General features: G+C 46.0%; 1 protein-coding gene across 2 annotated transcripts in view; it reads right to left on the reverse strand.

Annotated features, from left to right (window-relative positions):
* KCNIP2 (potassium voltage-gated channel interacting protein 2) overlaps positions 1–21,899 on the reverse strand; it is a 98,610-nt gene extending 76,711 nt beyond the window's left edge. Inside the window, exon 1 of one of the 2 annotated variants that reach the window (XM_033149857.1) lies at positions 21,362–21,899. In XM_033149857.1, the coding sequence (XP_033005748.1) occupies positions 21,362–21,434 (73 nt within the window). In that variant the 5' untranslated portion in view covers positions 21,435–21,899. The remainder of the gene's footprint in view (positions 1–21,361) is intronic. The other variant, XM_033149853.1, reaches the window with a different exon arrangement.
* Between the last annotated feature and the right edge of the window lie 352 nt (positions 21,900–22,251).

Here is a 22,251-nt window from a genome sequence, read left to right on the forward strand (position 1 = left end):
AACAAAAGCAGGACCAAAAAACCCCCAGTAAACCCCAGAACATTTGTGGCATGAAAAGTTGTGGGATTTCAGTAGGAAGTTACAGGGAAATAAGCAGTATGATCACCCCCAAACCCTTGCAGGGGCAAACGGTATTGAAAGCAGTATCACATGTGGCCACCCTGAGCACATATCATCATGAGCATGGAATCAAAAGGAGGTCTGGAGGGGACCTTTAAAACATCAAGCCACATTACACTTGATGCAGCTACCAAGGAGTGTGGTGGAGTCTCCTTCTTTGGAGGTCTTTAAGCAGAGGCTTGACAGCCATCTGTCAGGAATGCTTTGATGGTGTTTCCTGCTTGGCAGGGGGTTGGACTGGATGGCCCTTGTGGTCTCTTCCAACTCTATGATTCTATGATTCTACACCTCTCCTTTTTTCTTAAGTTAATAGCAGCGCATGGTGGGTGGGATTGTTATCGGAATTTTAGCACATGCAGAGGGGAGGTTTATCCTTCCCTTCCCATCTATGACACCCACACACCAGCAAATACCCACCCCACCCGTCTACCAAGTTCCCATTGGTTCCCTTGGTGGTTCCTAACACAGGAGTCCTTGTGGAGACACACGGCAGAACACAGGTGTTCACACATGACCATCAGAAACAACCAAGAAGCATGTTAGGCACTTCCGTTCCAGTCGGGAACTTCAGAAGTATCCCTGACTCGTTTGCCATTAGCAGAATTTCCATTTACAGGCACCACTGTCGTGTTCTGCAAATTGCAGGTTCTGCTGACAGCAGACAAGTCAGATGATGCATTTGTCAAAAGCTGGGGGGCCCCCTTTGGACAGAAGTGTGGGGGGGGAGCAGTCATCATTTAGATGGCAGCATGGGAATAGCAAAAAGAAGATTTCCGAGGAGCAAAACTGAGGGCTAGGCAGTTGCTAGGCTACATGTTACCTTTATCCCGCAGGCATTTTGAAGCAGCCTGTGTGTGTAGAACCACTGCTATGTCACACGAGGATGGCTCCATGCCAACAGGGTTCTGCCTTGCCTTAGGTAACTATGAATAACAGACATCAGTCCCAGTTCCCCTCCCTGCTCCCACTCATTGGAACAGGTTTCCTTCTAGTTTCATTAATTGTTTTATTAAATTTGTATACTGTCCTTCATCTGAAGATCAAACAAACCGATATCCCCCCCCCCCAAAAAAAGGCTGTAGAGTGTTAATCAGCCAAATGCCTGGTTGAAGAGGAATATTTTTGCCTGGAGCCTGAAGATACGTAATGAAGACACCAGGTGAGCTTCCTTGGAGGGAGCATTCCACAAGCTGGAACCCTCTGCAGAAAAGGCCCGTTCTTGTGTTGCCACCCTCCAGACCTCTTGCAAAGGAAGAGCTTCAGATGATGATCACAGGGTTTGGGTCGATTCATACGGGAGAGAGGAGGTCCTTGAGGTATCGGAGTCCTGAGCCATTTAAGGCTTTATAGGTCAAAACCAGCACTCTGAATTGGGCCTGGAAACTAATTGGCAGCTAGTGCAGTCAAGCCGGGATCGGTGCAATATGCTCAAACAGTCTTGCCCCAGTTCAACCTGGCTGCTGAATTCTGCACCCGCTGGAGTTTCCAAACCGTCTTCAGGGGCAGCTCCACGTGTAACACGTTGCAGTAATCTAACCTACAAGTTCTGATGCCCTTCCCTGACATGACAGCAGCTCCTCCAATCCTAGGCACACTTCTAAAGCTGCCTTTCCTGTGCATGGTGAAAATTACATGTTTGTCTGCTGTTGCCCCTCCAGTCCGTGTTCACCACTTCCGAAACTTGTTTTTGTGTTTTAAAAGAGAGAGGGGAGGCTCTGGGGCTTTCATGTAGTCGTTTGCAATGTAGTCATTATAACTTGTCCGTTTCACTGTATGTACCAACTATATGCATGCAGTAAGACAGATTGCCTACATGTGCCTTTTTAAAGATCCCATCCGCTACTCAGATTTCTATATAGCACATGCAGAACATTTGAAGTGACCCACAGGGACTTCTCTCACTGCCACTGGCCTCTACAGTATAGGCAAGCTGTTCTTGGGTTGTCAACGATGGCACAATCTCCTCTCTTTCCAAAGGTATGGAAGAGGGACACTTGCACTTTCAGACTGGCTTCGAACCAGCCCTTGTCTGTGCTGCCCTCTGCTGGAAGGCCTCCATTCTGCACTCTCAAGTGCCCTCAACTGGCAGCCAGAGTGGGGATTTGCAGCCCCCCTTGGGGTGGACTGGCTGCAGTTTGCTTTGCTTTTACTGCTGCAGCAGGCTTGTTGTGAATGGAGAGCTCGCTCCCCTCTCAGGGGAACTCTGTCTGCCGTCACCAGAACTCACAGCATTTAAAATTCATTGACATTTCATTGGAGAAAATTAAGAGCGAGCAAGTTGGCTTGAATAGGGAATTAGCAACACTCTCTCCTGGCAACTTCTCAGCGGTGTCAGAGGCAGCGGCAAATTGACATGCGAGGCTGGTTGGAGGGGGCGGGAGAAGAGGGGAAGGAGTGAGGAGAGAGAGAGCAGTTTGTGGTGCAGAGGAAATGCTGGGTCCCGCCAGTCATAAGGCTGCTGGGATTACTGCTTTGCAAATGTACCTAAGGTTAGGGTTTTTGTTTTTGTTTTAATTCCCCTGCACGATGTAATTTTAAAAAATTTAATCTAAAGGGAAGCAAAGCGATTATCCAAATGGCAGCTCATTCGCCTAATCCAGTTAAAAGGGAAGCTCTGGTGAAAACAGAATGATAGGTAGGTCTTGCTGCAAAGAGACATTCGAGCCCCCCGGGGGGCCCCACCCCAAATCCTCCAAGACCTCCGCTAGGGGTAAAGAAAAAATCAACCATTTATTTGCAAATTTGCCACAGCTGCTAGCAGTGTGGAGGTAGTGAAAGTAATTTCCACTGACCTCCCAGCTCTCAGAGTCTCCTTGCCGCTGCTTCGCATCAGGCAAGGAGGCTGCTGCTCAGTCATGCGTATACTTCAAATCTATTGATGCCCAAATTTAATCAGGTGGCTGAGGGCAGCCCTAGAAAGCCGTGCATGTGACTCTGTGCAACGCAGGACCCCCAAAGACTACACAGAGACATGTGAGGCCAAGCAAACAAGCAGGTGACAGTAAAGTAATGCTTCCCAAGTTTCTTTTTGATAGAAATTCAAGCTGATTTCTGGAGCCCCCAACCCGCCTGCCCCACAGATGAATGTGCAGATATACTTGCAAGCAATGGGGGCTCTATAGCCTGCTGCGGCATGCAGAGGCCTGTGCACTGGGGTAATGATGCCACCCTGACATCATTCCATTTTGCAAGTGTTCATTCACACGTCCATGGCTGTAAAGGAACAAGTGTACTGTTAAAAGTATTTTTTCAAAAGATTCTTCAGCATATGTTTCTACAACCAGTCTGACTCTCCTAGATTTGTGCCTCTGACCATTTTCCTTTCGTGATTTGCTAACCAAGCCCATTCTTCCTTGTGCAGATCCATCTTCTCAATACTATTTTGGAACAGCCAGGAAAACTCCCGCTTCTGTCACTCAGTTTAAGCCCTTTGACTAAGTGAAAAAAGGTGGTCGCTAATCCACATTTTGTGATCATATTAATATTCCCGGAAACGCACTGCCTGCTCCTATGCATGTTTACTCAGAAGCAAGAAGAGGTTGAATGGCCTCTGTCATGGATGCTTTACTTGCGATTTCTGCATCGCAGGGGGCTGGACTAGATGACCAGTGGAGCCCATGATTCTAAGTCCTGCAGCGTTATGGGGCCATACATCCCCAAGAATGCATGCACAGGATTGCAGTCACGGAATCAGAGATTAGCAGTCTTGGGTTGAGGCCAGTTGCTATTCTCTGCTGCTGGGCACAATCCTTTGTGGAAGCAAGCACTGGAAAAAGGGATCATTATCCACCCTGGTCACCTTTCTCAAGGGACAGAGTTTGTGTGGCAGAATGAGGATCTAAAATGCTTTTCAAAAGTAGAGGGTGTTCTTTGCCTCTGCTTGGTTTTAGAACAATCCCCCTCAAATTTCAGCACAGTATCTGTGCCTGCCTCCACCGTACTGGAAACAAGTAGGAGAACTGAGCAGAACCTGACTTCATGCAGCCCAAATCTGCCAGCTAGTGGCAGGAAGGCAGTGACCTTTAGGAATGCATTGGGATTCCAGACAGGATCAGGCATTTCTGTGGATTACACAAATGGATAGAATAGGGTTCTCAGAAAGTATAGCTTCTTTTAGTCCGTTAACTATAATTAATTGCTTGCCTGTAATTAAAATTAACATGATCATAATGTTTCAATAAAGGTGATAGTTGGGTAAATTTACACGGTTATAAACAGAAGTCTTCCCTGGTCAAACAATAAAAGATAGGAGGTACATGCCTAGAAGCAGGCGGCATTCTTTGCTGAGGAAATCCTATCTGTTGTCCCTCTTTAAGCACATAGGGCCAATCTACATGGGTTATCAATATGTCTTTGCATATAACTTTCAGGTTTTTGAAAAATGCAAAGAGCATCTCCCGAGATGAGAGGGCTGATAACTTTTGGAACCACAGCAGGCATGGATCAGAAAGTGGGGAATGCTTCCCAGTACAAATTCCAGCTTCAGAAGATGGATCTTACCCAAGACCAAAGCAGGGGAGGAAAGGGTTTAATCACATCCTCCCATGCTGTGATAATTATCCCCCGCCCTTCTTTTGCTAATGCTATTTGCATTTATTAAAAGCGGTGCTGTTAAAAGCAAAGATGCATTTAAGGTCATGTGTAGCTTGGCTCTAACGCACTTCATAACTCAAGATATGTCAAGTGCACAGATTATTTACAAAAATGCCATCAGCACAGAACGTCTCCGAAAAGACAGCTCTCATTAAAACCCCACAGTTTTAGTCTGATTAAGCTTACGTGTTCCCAGCCATGGTCTAGAGAGCTTCTTCTTAAAAGTGACACCTTTCACATGTTAGAAGACAGGAAACACTGTTTGCCACCATGTGGAAACATGGCAGGAACTGGCAGCCAATTCCAGTTCTCGGGGGCTTGTCTGGATGGTGCATACATACATATACATATACATATACATATACATATACATATACATATACATATATATATATATATATATATATATATATATATAATTGTATACTGCCCTAAACCCGTAGATCTCAGGATGGTTCACAACATAAAATCACAATATGACAGATAGTAAATATGTCTGAATTTTTTAAAGTGTTATTAAAAGTGTTTCAAAATACATTGGCATCATGGAAGCTTGGCATCATTGGAATCAGTGCTACATGTTCAGTTAAACAAACTTAACAACCAAACCCAATTTGATGAGACTTTATGTTGTTTTTGCTCACTCCCATTCCAGTTAAGTCTATTCTTCAGAAATTATAAATAGTATCAGGATATAAAATAAACAGGACCCAAACCCAAATTTATTGGTTTTCATCTAAATGTGTAAGAAATACTCATTATACAGAGATAGGTTTGATTCACAGTGGAGTATAAGGCCAGTCAGACATTTAGATATTCTGCTCATTCATAAGCAGAATTAATTAGCAACAGTAACTTTAAGCTCAGAGCCAAGGGCTCAAGGAGATATACTGGATATTGAAGTATTTGAATATATCTCGGTCTGGAAGACTCTTGCCTAAATCTTTTAAAACTCTTTCAAAATCTTACAGTGAAGTTAATGATCAACACAGGGGGGAAAATGGCAAAAAGTTTCCCAAGACTTTTGATCCAACGGTAGAAGAAGAAGAGTTTGGATTTGATATCCTGCTTTATCACTACCCAAAGGAGTCTCAAACCGGCTAACATTCTCCTTTTCCCTTCCTCCCCCACAACCTGTGAGGTGAGTGGGGCTGAGAGACTTCAAATAAGTGTGACTAGTCACTAGCCCAAGGTCACCCAGAAGCTGCATGTGGAGGAGCGGAGACGAGAACCCGGTTCCCCAGATTACGAGTCTACTGCTCTTAACCACTACACCACACTGGCAAATTCAGGTTTATTCCAGATCAAAATGAAGGAGAAGAGGCTTTAGCATTTCCAGATCCTGTATTGCCTTACCTGAGAGTACGTCCCATTGTGCTCTATTGGACTAACTTTTGGGTAGACATGCATAGGATTGCTCTGTTAGGTTATTGTGGTTATGCTGAGCAAACTACAGGCCACAATGGAGTGTGTTAAGCAAGTTAAGGACATACCAAGGGATCAATATCTCCTTGAAATATTTACTATGGGCAAACGAAGAAGAAAGAAACTGGGTTCAAAAGAAGCAGGTTGGGTAATGTTTGAGGAACAAGCCAAAATCTGAGTGGATAATAATAAGATCAAAGGTTTGTTATAAAAGTTTTATTGCTATGCCCTACTTTAACTTCGTCTGTAATTCTTTCTCAGCCAGTACAACAGAGAAACATCCACATATTACTTCCCTACTTCCTTCTGCCTTCCTTTCCACTATTTTTTCGTGCATGTTGAATTTTAGATTGCAAAATCCTTGAGGGCAGGGACCTGGTGCTCTGTACTATGCAAAGCACCATGCACACTGATGGTGCTATATAAATAAGTAAATGATGGAAAAATAAACCTCTTAATGTGCAAAATGGAATACAGATATTAAAAACCAACAAGAGGACTTGTCCGAATAAAGGGATGAAGATATCACCTTGCATTAAGTTCTGCGTAAGTTCCGCTGATAATCAAAGTCCAAACACAAGTGTTTGGTCAACAAAACAAAACAAAACAAAACCCCTCTCCCTGCTTCTCTTGTTCCCCTTTAAGTAACTCCAACAGCCAGGCCATAGCAGGAATCTCATTACCCATACCTGACTTGTTTACAGAGGCTCAGCTGTGCCAATCTGCTTTAATGGGACGTGAAGGACAAACATGCTCAAAAAACTAAATAAAACAACGTCAAATTGTCCTTGAGTTGTCCAGAAAAGAGACCACTGGAAAGTCACCACATTCTGTGCAGAGTACTCAGAGCTGTCTGTCTGTGTCTATCTGTCTGTCTGTCTGTCTATCTATCTATCTAATCTATCATCTATCTCTACACACACACACACACACACACACACACTTGTTTCTGCATCTCAGTCCCCAGTTTCTAGAGGACTAGATGCACTCTGCTTCCTAAAACTTATCACCATTATCAAGTCCTTCCTCTTCCAAAGTTTCCCCTGCTGTTCTTTCAGCAGCTGAGCTTCAAGGGTGGAATGTATGATACTTTTGAAGTTGCGGTGGGAGCAAAGCTAAAACGGAGAATTTATTAAAATGATAACTGTAAGGAACCTTCATGGTTTAAATAAACCTCCTTATACAGCATTAGAAGAAAACTGAACTCACGGGATCCTTCAGAACATTGCTAGGTTGGCAGCCAGTGAGGTTGCCTTCACTGGGGCATCATAAAAGGGACAGTAGAAGCCAGGTTGGTGCAACGGTGAGACTGCCTCGCTGTATACTTCTGAGCAGAGATGAGATCAGAACTGTAAAGTCTAAAATAATAATATGGGAATACAAACCCCAATTTTCAGACTAAATGGGGCGGAAATTAAGACACTGGAAAAGTGTCTTTTCCTTTCAGAATGTGGCAGTTTCCAGTGAGCCCACACTGATTTCATTCATACACAAAGCCTCTTGTATGTATGTTGACAGGATGTGCAGCTGTCATCACAAACTGGCTTGTTCATTCCCCTGTTCTAGACTAGAGGTGGAGGCCAAATAACGAGGTGGTGAAGGTTGATTTGGATGTCTTCTCCCCCCATCCTACTGCCACCCCATGAGTCAAAGTTGATCATAATCACTTCCCAGGTTGGACCGCATGTTGCTCTGTTGTTTCTGTACCTTATGGCTCTACGTTTTCCTATGAATCTCTAGGTTTCTCTAGGTCCAGGGGCCTTGCAAGAAGAGAGGCCACCCAAAACATTTCCTGTCTAGGTTGAATATTCTCTGGATTGCTTTTTGTTAAACCAAAGCAGAGGAGGGTGTTTTTTAAAAGAACATTAAAAGCTTCATTTATGGGCTTTTTAAAAGAAAAAGAAAAAGAAAACCCTGCATTGCTCTGCTTTAACAAACAGCTAAACAAAACTCAAGAGGTCTTCAGAACTCTGCAGGCAACATTTTGCACAGAGTCTCACTGGAAAGCCTACTGGATCCCTGGAAGGCCTATCAAAAGAAGCAAGTGCTGGAAAGAAAGACTGGTGTGATACTGCATTTTTTAAAATAAAAAAAATATATACAAGCAACAATAGACACCACTCCATCACTTTTTTATTTTAAAAAGCAAGAAACACCTCACCTGGTTTATAGAGGCAAGTGAATCCCTTTCATTTCCCTCATAAAAAGCCCCTGCACCTATTTGTTTGCAATTTGGCAGGCTTCATCTACTCTTGAATGGCTCTGCACCCGTAAATTTCATCTACTTATAGCTACTTTTAAATTCCAAATGACTGTGAATGGGGGACGGACGGACCAAAGAACTTCATTTGCACAAAGTAGTTCAGAACCTGAAACACAGGTCAAAGTGGAAAGCGCACAGAGCAACTGGGAAACAGATTGGAGGTTTCAAAGAAGCTCACATACAGATGCAAAACATGACCAGTGTAGTTTCTAACCAGGCTTGCCAATGACAGAAGCAGCAGAAACATTTTCCAGCATTTTTTGCTGGTACATTTTTTATTTGATTTACCGGTATCCTTGTACCAACCCCATGAAGCAGATTAGAGAGGGCAAGAGCAAGGCCATTTCCGTTGAGCTTTATGGCTAAGCAAGGAATTGAAGCGGCAACTAGCCTGGACAAATGCAGTACTGCAAACTGTACCTGCGGAAGGCACAGGGAGTATGCAGTGGGGAAGTCCAGGACCTGGAATAAGAGGGATGCAGAGGACTAACGGTTTATGCATTAGATTGTGAACCACTAGACACCCATGTTATAGTTATTGTGTTGGCTGAGCTCGTCTGTTTTGTGTCCAGGTGGAGATTAAACAAAAAGTGGGGGAAGGAAAAGAAGGAACAAGTATCCAATTGGTGGCACAAAGAACGGGGCTCATCACCATGCAGTACTATGGACATCAAAGCAAAGGAACAAATGGGCCATGTCATTCCTAAGGATTTACTTCCAATATTCATGTCTTCCCCAGTTTACAAGAAAACTAATAAGGTGGTTGCTAGTAAGCTCTGAATTTTGCCTATGTATTTATGTACTGAACCATCATTTTAAATCTAGAATACAACACTGATCCTAAATTTATTATACAGAGACATGATGCTGGGGGAATTAAGATTATTTCAGATTAATTTACAATACAATAATGACTTGCTTGAATTTTTGTGTTATTAAATTGTACATTGTTGTATATGTTGTGCTTTTTTAAAAAGAATACAAGCATCGTCTAAAAATATTCTAAAACAGAGCATCAGAAACATATGAAAATCCTATGAGAGAAGAGAGCAAATGTTATTAGAAGCTGGGGAACTATTCATGTAAACGTAACGGATTCAAATACTTAAAAGGAGGTGCTGAGCCCTTGACATATGCCTGTAAAAAGGTTGTTGTTGGTGTTGTTAATTGAATTAGTATTCTGCCTTTCAACCCAAACATCTCCAGGGCAGTAATGTAGCTGGCATGAGTTTGATTTAAATTGTGCTTATACTGTGAATCTAAATTCAATTTCACTTATAATGAATTGATTTATTATTTATTAAAGTATTTAGGCTGCCTTTCAGGATAAAGAAATCCCCACAGAGTGGCTTGCAATGCAATGCAATGCAATGCAATGCAATGCAATGCAATGCAATGCAATGCAATGCAATGCATAAATAAATAAATAAATAAATAAAATAAAATAAAATCTATTTAAAGCACCACAAAGGTTATGTGGGACACTGTTCAAACTCTTTGTCATTAGGATTTCAATAATTTCCTGATAGTCCAGTTCTCTGGATTTTCCAGGTGATCTTTATTTCACCTGGCCTTGTATACAGCCTTGGCTTTCCTTGTGCTGACTATCCATTTCCTTTCATAGTATGGGAAGAGACTGTCCGTCCAAACAAGCCCAAATGCTGCCTGCTTTACAGAACCTCCTGTATGACTATGAATTTGTGTCACTGCCCATTTCCATGAAAGATTTATTCATGCGTTTTGCACAACGCCACAATCCCACACGCAACTTTTAAAAAAGGATAATAAAGGATGATCTGCATGACTGCTTTGGCAAGCGCAGTACCTGCCAGTGGGTGGAGGAAGGAAACCTCAACGAAGCCCAGAGCAGCCTTTCTGGCACAGGAGAGCTCACTGTTGTGCAAACACAAGATCCTCTCAGAATCTGCAGCGTTATAACAGCAGGCTATGCCGTGTGAAGATGGCGTAAACCCTACAAACCCAGCGTTGTACAGATGCAGCGCAGACGAGCCCTGAGAAAGAACTGGGGGGGGGGGGTCGGGGGAAGAGAGGGAACCATTAAGGGCAGTAAAGGGGGTTTGTCAGAAAGAGGCACCCATGAGAGGACGCAATTCCACAGGTGCATCTATGTCAGGGTTCATCACGCTTTTGTTATAGCAAGCCCCCCCTGAATGAAGAGACAAACTGCCCTGGCCTCTTCAGTTGTAGCTGACAATATGAAGACAAATTAGCCAGCAAAACTCACTCCTGAGTTTTGGCCAGGCTGATCGATGCGGGGAGGGGAACAGGAGGGAAAACCCCTGGCGTGCTTCACTGTAAGACCAGCAAAAATTAGGGAACGGCACTATTGTTGCCTGCCCCCACCTCCAACCACACCATCAGTCAAAACTAGGGCAGAGCGAAGATGCACACAGAGAGCAGGTAATGCTTAAGTGCAATGCCTAAGATAATGGAGGAGGAGGAGGAGAGCCAAGTCGTCCTTCTTGGCACAGTCAAGATATGCCACCAAATGAAAGTGTGCGGCTGACAGGAAGCAGGTGAAGTCTTTATGGGGGGGGTGCAACAAAATGTTGCAGTGTGTGGAACGCTCCTATTCCAGATTCAAGCAGCAAGCCATACCTTGTTCCAGGATATTCTATTCCTCCACCTCTGTCAGTCCTCAATGGGCTGTTTTTTTTAATTTCCCCATCCCTTTAGGTTTTTTTAAATTACTTTTTTGCACTTCTGCAAACATTGCAGCTCCCCCAATGTCTGGTGATACCTTCCTTTTGTGTGTGGATGCTGCTGTTTTGGCTACAGAAGGACCCACACTCTGAGGATGAGTTCACTGTGGTTATAGCATGCTTTTTGTTTCTGCGTGCCCAAAGCGAACCAAATGCATTACGGTGGTGAAGCAACTCACAACATTTCTTACTGTGAATGTCTCACCCAGCTTCTTAAAAAGGGAGCTCCAACCCGTCTCTGTGTAGAGAATCAGACAGATAACTGTTAACAGAGACATTGTATGGAATGAAAGTACCTTGTTACCAAACGCCACACTTACAGTGAGAAAACTGGGACTCACAGCCCAAGACCTTTTAATTTTCTGGTGAGCCATATCCATGCCAAAGGGCAAGAAAGGCCAGACGTGATGTCACAACAAACAGAGAGCAATATAAACTGCCTGTTTTCAGAAGCCACGACATTAACACAATGCCTTTGCACCCTGGGTCAGATTTTTTTCAGCTGCACAATACTGACCCTGTCTCCCTCTTCAACGCTAACCTAAACCCTCATTCTCAGGCCAATTTTACTTTTGCATCAACTGAGAAATGTACACATTTTGCATTATTTCCATTTTATCCTGGCAAGTAACTCATTTTCTTCCTAGCCTGGAGAGCAGTTAAGCCCTGCACACAGTCTGAGCATGAATGGGGGGCACACTAGCACATTTTGCACATTAAGAGCACAGGAAGAGCCAGATGCTTGGCCAATGTGAGAACCCAGCTGGCTATTCTTACATTCTTATCAGGCCAATGGCCCATCTAGTGTAGCATCTTGTTCCCACCCCTACCAGCCAGATGCCCATGGGATATCCGCCAGCAGGCTTTGAGCACAAGAGCACTTTCCCTTCCTGGGGTTTCCAGCAACTTCACTGCTTCACCTTCTTTTGTTCATTAATCACACATGAACCCTGCAGATAGGCTAAGTCATTATCACTCCCATTTAACAGATAAGAAACAAAAGCCCTGTGTACACCCTCCCATTCACTCTGTGTGCAGAGCGCTCCCAACGCAGTGATGTACGTGCGACAGTCCATACCTATCATGCTGTTTCTCATGAGATATTGTGTTTTGATGTGTCTCCCCGCAAACCAGCTTTGATCTGAATTGAGAAAAGGAGGACCCCATTGCATTTTTCACCGGTAATGTGTACACAGCCTAAAATGGAGAAAGCGCTGTGCCAGAAGTCACCTAGGACTTAGTTGGGATTCGGCCCACCGGCCCTCCCTAGCTTTGTTGGCCCTTTCTAGCTTGTACAATTAAAATGGAATAATCTACCAGATGCAGGCAGTTATGAACAGCGCAAATTGCCAGTGCCCAGAAAAAGCCAGGAGAAGAAGATTGCATGGCTTGGATCCTGATTTCATATGGCTGTCGTGTTAGGCACTCGTGGTTGGCTCTCCTACAGATGGATCACCCTTGAGGTGCTACTGCCTACAGATAATTGCTGATTAGGGGAGATAGCAAGGTCCCACGTTTCCACGTAAACCAACACATGTTAGAGCAGGAGGCCATGGGGTTTATCCAAAATTGTGTCCCGACCCCTCAAAAGCCCCAGAGCCCCTGTTGCATAGCTTTGTTCCTACAATTCCTAAGAAGAGAGGAAGCCACCAGACCCGGCTGATTAATCACCAGCTTCTCAGTGTAGCAATCTGCCTTAAACCAAAGTGAAAGCACTTTGCTTAATGAAATCACTGCTGATAAAAAGGAAAGCAGGAGGGGGAGAAACTCCAGCCTATCAGAAAAGCTGGGCCAATCTGCCTTGTCTTTCCTCCGTCCCAACCTTCCCCAACGGGTAATCTTCATTTTATTAATCTCATTTTGAGCTCTTAAGAAATAACTCCGTAGGGATATATATAGTATCTTTCAGGGAGCGCATATGCAGGAAAGGGTCACCTGGAACCCAGCTGAGTAGCTACATCTCTTAGCAGGTCAGGAATGGTGCTTCCCTCACCTTTGCAACCCAAACCATTCCTACCTTCCATCCTTTGTTTGAGTGATGGGTGGCTAAGAAGCCTTTTGTTATTGTTGCATGGATTCTGAGTTTCTGCAACACAGCAGGTGACAGCTCCGCTTGGATATGTCTGCGATCAAGGACAACATGGGGGGTGGGCTGCTCCTTCCCAGGAGCCCATAAGCCACACAAGCGCTCATACCTAACTGCCAAGCTGTGAGCACCTAATCCATCCATATGGCAAATATGGGGAATCCCAGACTCTTGAGCAGCTGATGCGCTTCACCCACGGGAGGGTGCAGTGTTGGCACCAGAACCCCCACACAGCATCTGCACCTTATTTTCTTTGGAACCATTCCTTGTGCTTCTAGCTGAGCACTTTGGATGTCCTTTACTATGCTCTAAACTCCTTTTATATCTTCCCGATCATCCAAAATGATAACCGCTCAGGAATTCATCCCAAATGGCTAGATTGATCCAGGCTCTCTGCTTACTTTCGCTTCCCTGCCGATGACTTGCTTGCATCTGAAAGGCAAGGGTGTGTGTCTAGCACACAGCCAACAGGGGACAAAGGTTGGTATTTGGCCCTGGCAGAAGGGTCCCTCAGAATTTCCCCCCAAAAGAGCCCCCCCTCCAAAGGCAGGGAGGAAGAGGAAGAGACCACCTATATCTGGTCCAGTGCTGGACCTTTATTTTTTTAAAATATTTTTATTAAATACTTTCTTGATTTACAAAGGTAGTGCACCTACACAAACAACGCTGACACCAAACCCTACTCATATTAAGTGCTGGACCTTTATGAAAAGGAAGGAAGCCAAGCAAGGCTGAGATGTTGCTGAACCATAGACAGCTCTGTGTGAGCGGCTTGCTTCACGAAAGGTTGGGATCAAACTGAGGCCTTTTGTGCCTCTGTCTTCCTCCAGGCTACACCCCCTTGAGAGAACATAAAGAGTGTCACAAAGATGACTAAGATCTGGGGTGCTATGGAGTCTGTAAGCACCCAAACACGAACCAGGCACTAAGGAATGTTCCCATCTGGATGGACCAGAATTTAAGAGCTGGATCAGCCCTGTCAGACCACCTGGACTACTTTTTCTGTTGCTTTTATTATAGCTCCACTATCCTGAGCTGCAGTTCTCTGGTTTTCCTGGCTCTTGCACTAGGGAATCCCCAATGGTACCCAAGTGTCACTGTGCATCATGTCCGAAGGCCCCTCTGGATGCTTAGAAATATTCTTGCCTTCATAAAATGATCAGGCTCAGAACTGTAATCCAGTGTTTTTCCCAACCAGGTTCCCTCCAGATGTTTTCGACTACAGCTCCGGCCAGCATGCCTGTGGTCCAAAACATCTGGAGTGGACCCAGCTGGGAAATGTGACTGCAAGCAGCACACTAATGGAGCACACTAGCACTCCTGTAACAGCCCTAAGACACAAACAACATGAAAACCTCATTTTGCACAGGTGATGGCAACAAGAAAATGGTCCATTTTGCTAATTCAGAATTTCTCCCAAGTTGCTGGTTAACGTGGGCAGGTTGAAATCCTGCAGCGTTCTGCAAAACCAATCCCCTGTCAATGGGTCTTCACTAGACAGGCTAAGAAAGACAACGTCTCTCCTTTGTTCTGTCCTTCCAGAATCCGCACAAAACCATCTTTTCAGATGAAATTTAATTAATCCACGAGTTGGAAAAATAGCCCCAGACAACCCCTTCCAACCCATCTTCAGCTTGACTGCTGGCACCAGCACTTTGCCACTGGCTCCGCAGACCCTATTCTAGTCTCTCCAAATGCATAAATTTTGGCATACAGGCCCTGTTCACCCTCTGCCCATGTCCTCTTGGAGACAAGCCCAGCTGACTTGGACCAGCCTCTGCTCAACATCTCAAAACCCCCCACAAGCCATCTGCTTTGTACCACAACAGCAGCACACAGGCACTTTGCTGCACACATACACCTGCGCATCACAAAAACCACCACCTCATCTTGACTCAGAGCCAGGTGAAACAGTCACAAATCAGATTCAATTAATCAGCCTAAAACAAGGGGTTTCCAAGCCAGGAGAGCAAAAGAGAGAGAGAGAGAGAAGGGAAAAAAACTTAATTAATGGGCACAGCACAGAGAGAAGGGGTGACATGCAGTATATATGGACCCAAACAGCACAGGGTTTAATTCATAAGGTGCAGCATCCCTATAGGGCAAAATACTTGGCCTTGGAAATCTTGTGGCACTGGGCCACTCACGGCTCAGTCTGGTCCAGATCAGCTTTTCTACCCACTTACGCTGAGTAGTCGCCACCATAAAACCAAATGGGTAGTGGTGGGGAGGCTACCTGCATACAGGGGCCAATATGCCCATGGACTTTTGAGGGGTGAAATTAGCCAGCTCAAGGCAGACATTTATAAGATGTTATGTTAACAAAGACAAACAGGGTGTCAAAATCCACCAGCAAAATCTATACAGTATCAGAGTGTCAGCATAAGCAAAAGAACTCTGGAAGGGGGGGGGTAAGATGGGGGGGAATGTAAGTGGGGGCACCTCCACACACACACTAATTCTGCCTCATGCACACACCACTTGCTATATAACCAGTAACACACACAATCATACTTTACCACACACATGTACACACATCTTACATGCTGTTAAGTATACTGTATGCACAACAATCAGATCTCTCATATTTAGGCCAGACAATATGCTGTTTTCTGTAGAAAAAAGAGGGGAGACGTCAAAGTGTGCTATTTGGATAGATAAGAAAGAATTCTGGCTCATACTGTTTCCTCCTACAGGGCTTAAAGCTCGCTGGTAGCCACACAGCGCATGAAATGCCAAAAGTTGTTAAAATACCATAGCCTCCGTTGTCTTTTCCCCAGGCAGACAAATAGTTGAGGGCGATCATCACACCTCGCTTTCTCCTCCCTCACACTGACAGGACCAGGATGCCTTCGTGGCCTTACATTTCATGCTGAAAGGGTTTTTAATCACAACCCCTCTGTGGGCTGTAGGGGGATCAGCCCAGATGCTACTTTGCGATCATATACATTAATATGCTTGGCATTCCCCAGTAGGTGGCTTGGAAGAGGCAATATGAGTTAGTGCAGTTCTTTACCTGTCACTGTAATGGAGTGAAGTAAATTTATGCCTTGACAGGGTCCCAAAGCACAATGTAGGCTGTTTCTATAGTGATCATTCACCCGCTGCCAAAATGCAGCTGTCTCTGGGGTTGAGCACAACAGCTGTTCTGCGTCAACAACATGGCAAAGGATTTGCGAGGAGAAGCCTGCCGGATGGAGGCTCAAGGGGAAGCAAGCTATAGCTGAGGCAAAGTGGTGACCAGAAAGTAGGTGCTACCAAGAATGGGCGACCGACTACATATTTATCCCTGGCAGGTCTGATGTTTTAAAATCATGAACCACCAGAGCTTGGGATTAATCACCAATCGGTATTTCACATTTCTGCCTATTTCACAAGCAGCACCTTGTGAGTTGTGAAATAAATCACAAACAGTGCAGTGTGGTCAGAACCAGTCACAAACTGTTTGTGGTCCCTGCTGGGGGCATAACGAGGCAAAGCCCGCTTGGACTACTGCAATGCGCTCTACGTGGGGCTACCTTTGAAGGTGACCCAGAAACTACAACTAATCCAGAATGCGACAGCTAGACTGGTGACTAGGAGCAGCCGCCGAGACTACATAACACTGGTCTTGAAAGATCTACATTGGCTCCCAGTACGTTTCTGAGCACAATTCAAAGTGTTGATGCCGACCTTTAAAGCCCCAAATGGCCTCGGTCCAGTATATCTGAAGGAGCGTCTCCACCCCCATCAATCTACCCGGACACTGAGGTCCAGCGCCGAGGGCCTTCTGGCGGTTCCCTCATTATGAGAAGCCAAGCTACAGGGAACCAGACAAAGGGCCTTCTCAGTAGTGGCACCCACCCTGTGGAATACCCTCCCACCAGATATCAAAGAGAACAACAACTACTAGACTTTTAGAAGACATCTTAAGGCAGCCCTGTTTAGGGAAGCTTTTAATGTCTGATGAATTATTGTAATTTTAATATTGTGTTGGAAGCCGCCCAGAGTGGCTGGGGAAGCCCAGCCAGATGGGCGGGGTATAAATAATAAATTTTATTATTATTATTATTATTATTATTATTATTATTATTATTATTATTACTATTATTAGAAATGTAAGGCCGCATGAAAGGGCCACATCTGCCCATAGCATACTCCAGCCTTCTCCAACTGGGTATCCTACAGATGTTTTGGGCTATGAGTTTCCTCAGTCCCAGTTAGTACAGCTGATGGGATGATCATTGCTGTACAAAACATCTGGAAGACACTTGATTGGAGAAGGCTTTACAAACTGAGTGGGGTGGGAGGTTGTGCTTTGCTGTTGTTTATGATGGAAGAAGTTTCACATGTATTTACAGTGCATCATGAAGCTGCAGGGCACATTTCTCCAGAACCATAGTGAGATGAAATAAATACATGTATGCTGCAGTCTGTCATATTGCCACCACCTCTTGTTAAACCTATTGGGTAGAATTCAACAAGGTTTTCCTCAAAGCAGACCCATGGAAATTATTGCAATGGGGCTTCTCCAAGTACAACTTGGCCTAGATACGGGTGGCTACAACAGTGGAACAGATCAGAATAACAGCAACAGCAAGGGCCTAATACTTCATTTTCAGGTTCAGATTTGTACGACAGAAGAATGGGCTGTAGCTCAGTGACAGGGCATCTGCTTTGAAGGAAGAAGCCCCCAGGTTTAATCCCAAGCATCTCCAGGTAGGATAGGACTGGAAATGTCCCCTATCTGAAACCCTAGAGAGCCACAGCACTGAGCTAGACGGGCAAATAGTCCGGCTCACTATAAAGCAGCTTCCTATATTCCTACACTTCTGTCACATTGAGGTGCCCAGAATTCACCCTCTTCCTCACACACAGTAGCAACTAGCAGCATTTGTGATGGTTCCAGGTGCTTTTTTTATAGGGTTTTTATTCCCAGGTGGCAATGGTGGAAAGCAATGTGGAAAGCAACCAAACTAGACACCTGCTTGTGCAGACACTCAACAGAAGAGTCTAAACTCATGTTCCTCACCCCACTGCAAGGTACTCATCAAGAATTGTTGTGGTGGCAGTGGCATTCTGAAAGTTGCTCAGATCTGCATTACAAACAGTTGCACAGAAATGCGAAGGCTGCTTGTGCACAGTTGCTTTCCAATGTTTTAAGACTGCAATTTTAGAATAGCAACCAACGGCTAAGAAATAAGAGGGCACTCTATAACTCAGGGGTGCAAAACTGGATACAGCTGATGGGTCAGATCCGTACCCACTGTGGACCAACTTTGGACATCGTATGACAACCTCAAAGTGATAGCTTAACCATTCTGTGGTTTCTTCTAGGAAAGCAAAACCTGCATGACTTGGAGATGAGATTGGACCAAGTAAAGGGTCTAGCCAGATTATTGATTCAAGAATGCTTTCCAACATCCTTTGGAAAAAGTAGGGTTGTTTCCGAGTTAGCCAGAAGCAGCACTGAAAGTGTATTGCATTTTTATTGGCATTGCAATAATATCTTGCTCGGTGCCACAGGCACAGTGATGAATGTGAATACAATCCTTGGCCAGAACACCGTGATGCTTTTTAGGTACTCTTGAGGCCAAAGTCATTCTGTTCAGGATAGCTAAGGCTGTCAGGCACTTCCAGAATGAAGTGTGTCTGGAAGCACCGTGCACACACAGACACTGAGGGCACATCCACACTTGCGCTTGCCCCATGCCTAGAAAGCGCAGGACTGAGCAGTTTTCCCCTTGCCCCACTCCTTTCCCAGGGATAATTCACTATTTAGCTTTAAATCAGAACAAACTTACATTTGCTGCAATTGAGCACCAAAGAGTAGTTAAAGAGCGCTAAAGGGAAGGCAATGGGACAAGAAAAAAGTGTGGATAAGCCCAGGCACTTTATTTGCCTTCTCACTGTGTGCCAGTTCACACAACCATCCTTAGCGTGCTCGTCAACACAAGGTAACTTTTTAATGACTTCAGCCTGTTTTGATCTGGCGTAGTGAATTCTCTACACACAACCAACATTGTGCTTCATTACATTCCTAAGAAAACTTTGAAAAGATGGTTAAACCAGGGAATGTCAGGTCACAATGTGGACTTGCACAGCAGCCCTGATCTGAGTCTAGAGAAGCAAACAGATCTGCCTTTTGTCCCCATCACTGCCCCGCATGATGTCTGCAGAGGCACCCTGCAGATAAAGGAGACAGTGCCAGCACAGCACTGTCAGGCAAGGAGAACTCAGCCCCCACTGCGCTTTCTTTGCAAGTCTACTGGGAGGTCATATTTTGCTGCACGTTCAGTGCAGGTGACAGTAGGTCTATGTGATCTTCAGCCACATGGTTTGACTAGCTCCATAGCAAGTGTTCTGTTCCCTTCATTCCTTGTTTAGTCTTCTGACTAACTGTCTACCGAGGACACATACAGCAGCTGTGTCTGGGAAGAGACTACAAAGATGGGGATGAATGACTCAAGGGAGTTGGTGACAAAGGATATGTGGGGTGGGGGCAAAGAGACAGTTGACCTAAAATGAGGCAGGAAATATGAGGTTGTACCTGAAAACGATGGGGCAGCATAAGTGACTGAGATGGAAGGGAAAGGATCTGATCCTAACCTACCAGAAGCAAGTACACCTACTGACTTAAAAGACAAAACCTATTCATCGGACAAATTCCTTTAAAAACCGAAACATATTGGGTGGTATTCAACTAAGTTGTATTCAGAGTAGACCCACTGAAATCAATGATCCTAACTTAGTAATGTCCATTCATTTCAGTGAGTCTACTCTGAGTAAAACGGAATTGAATAGCCCCCTATTTCCTTTGCAGCAGCTTTATAGGTGAAGTTTAGTTCCAAGAGAGAAGAGACAGACAGAGAATGAATCCATGATGACATCCAGAAACAACAACAACAATGGAGAGGCATTACTCATTTTCACTAGTAATTGTGAAGCAGGGCTCACTTTGAAAAGCACAGATTTCCTGCTTCTAACCGTGTCTCGCTTTCCTTCATATGAAAAGACCACACGGAGATCTGCCTGCTGAACAGGGTACTGTGAAATCAAGGCTGTTACCTGGACAGCAGAGAATTAGCAGCACAATGCTTGCGTCTCCTCAGCAGGCTCTGCAATCAAAGGTTGCAGCCTGGGAGGCACTCTATTTTTAACTTGATTTTGATTTTAAATCCATATGGACGTGTTAAAGTCACTGGAGAAATGGGAAAGTTGTGTGGGCTTTGAATTCCTACTCGGCTCAAAATATCTCCTTTCATCACATCTCTGCGGGTGAAGAGCCCATTTTGCAGGCACTGAATTGCTTAAATGACATTTAGGGGCAACAGGCGCAGCGAAAATTGGACTACTCGGCCATAGCGAAGGACCCAGTGCCTCTGACAAAAACCAGCACCATGGAGAGCTACAGGCCTCTGGAGGGATTTTGCTGCTACCGGTAGCCCCTGTGCAGGGGGTTCCTTATCTACTAGGCCCTTTTCCAGGTGTGGGGAAACCACGAAGGCCCCAGGGGGCATGCCTTCCCTTATTAAGCCAGACACACCTGAGATGCATCTTGATGCTTTCCCTTGGTGTCGGGAGTAGGCAAAGGGGATTAAATGAACCCCCTTCTGTGTTATCTTCCGGATTCCCACTTGCCTCTCTCAAGTGGGTGCATCCATTCAGTCAGGTCGCCTTGACTTGGACACGGGAGTTGGGAGAGACTATTCATCAAGAATTCCCTTTAGTTTTCCAAAGGGGGCACCACACCTAATCCAGGAAGCACATAGTTCTGATTGTCTGGAGCAAGGTGTATCTCCCAAAGCTAAATAAAGAAGACTCATTTCTCCAGCATGTACCACACACACACCACACATAGCCAGCCAACATGCTCCAGGTGCCCTCTAGGGTAAACCACGGGGCCAGATTTCAAGGGACGAAGTCCACATCGAGCAAGCGTCCACTTTGGCTAAGTGGAAGTTTGCACAGGGACTGCAGGTCGCCCAAGAGAGTGGAGAGGGCGCACAGAGGGGGCCCCTCCGCGGATCACTGGTGCGTGTGTGAAGTTCAGACGGAACATTTTAGACCCGGGGCCTCTACCCCGCTCTAGGTAGTTTGCCGCTAGAGGGATGCTACACCTTCCCACACCGCCCCGGAGCCGAGCGCCCTGCCAGCCCGGGAGGGACTCACCGGTTAGTTGGTCGTAAGAACCGTCGAGGTCGCGGGAGTCGGAGAGGCTCTCTTTCCTGTCCTTGCCGCGCATCTTGCGGAGCGGAGACGCCCCGGGGCGCTGGGACGGGACGGGCACCGACTGCGCGCCTCCTCTCACCTAGCTGTCCTCCTCTCTGGCGCCTGGGATCCAGCTCCTCCCTCCCCTCCCTCCCTCCCTCCTTCCCCCCCGGCGCCCTCGGCAAATCCTCCCGGCGGGGCGCGGGGCCGGGGCAAGCGGCGTCCAGCTCCCCGGCAACAGGAGAAGCGAGCGCCCGCTCTCTCTCCCTCCTCCTCCGACTGCCTTCTCCACCTCCTCCGCCAGCTTCTGCGCACAGCCGCTTTCCTCCCGTTCACACGGGCGGGCTTCTACACCGGGTTAAGGGAGAAGGAGATTGCCTCCCCTGAGGCGAGCGAGACTCCGTGCCTGATCCTTCCCGCCTTCTGTACCGCCCCAAGCCGAGGGTGGCGCTTTACGCTGGAACTAACACTCTCTTTCCCGGGAGAGGAGGGTGGGGTTTTCTATCGTGCACGCAGGCTGGGAAACTCAGGAATGAAAAAAGTGTGTGTGTGGGGGGGGGGTAACTTAGACACGTGTCTCCTGAGGCTGGGAGACACGTGCGCCGGTACACAAATACGCGCGCCGGCGTCGCGAGGTCGCTTCCTCGACGCCCTCCCACAGTTGCAGAGCGAAGGCGCGCAGGGAGGCCGCCCCCTCGGGGGCAGGCGAGGCGCGCACCCGCCCACCAGGCCTCGCGCGGAGATCCGGGAGCAGAGGAGCCGCGAGCAAAAGGGGGGAGTTCCGGCCGGGTACTATGCAAATCTAGCCCGTCCACCCGCGTTCGCAGAGGCCAGGGATGGGGCCCACCGTT

The sequence above is a fragment of the Lacerta agilis genome, chromosome 5 (assembly GCF_009819535.1).
Source record: "Lacerta agilis isolate rLacAgi1 chromosome 5, rLacAgi1.pri, whole genome shotgun sequence".
Taxonomy (NCBI): domain Eukaryota; kingdom Metazoa; phylum Chordata; class Lepidosauria; order Squamata; family Lacertidae; genus Lacerta; species Lacerta agilis.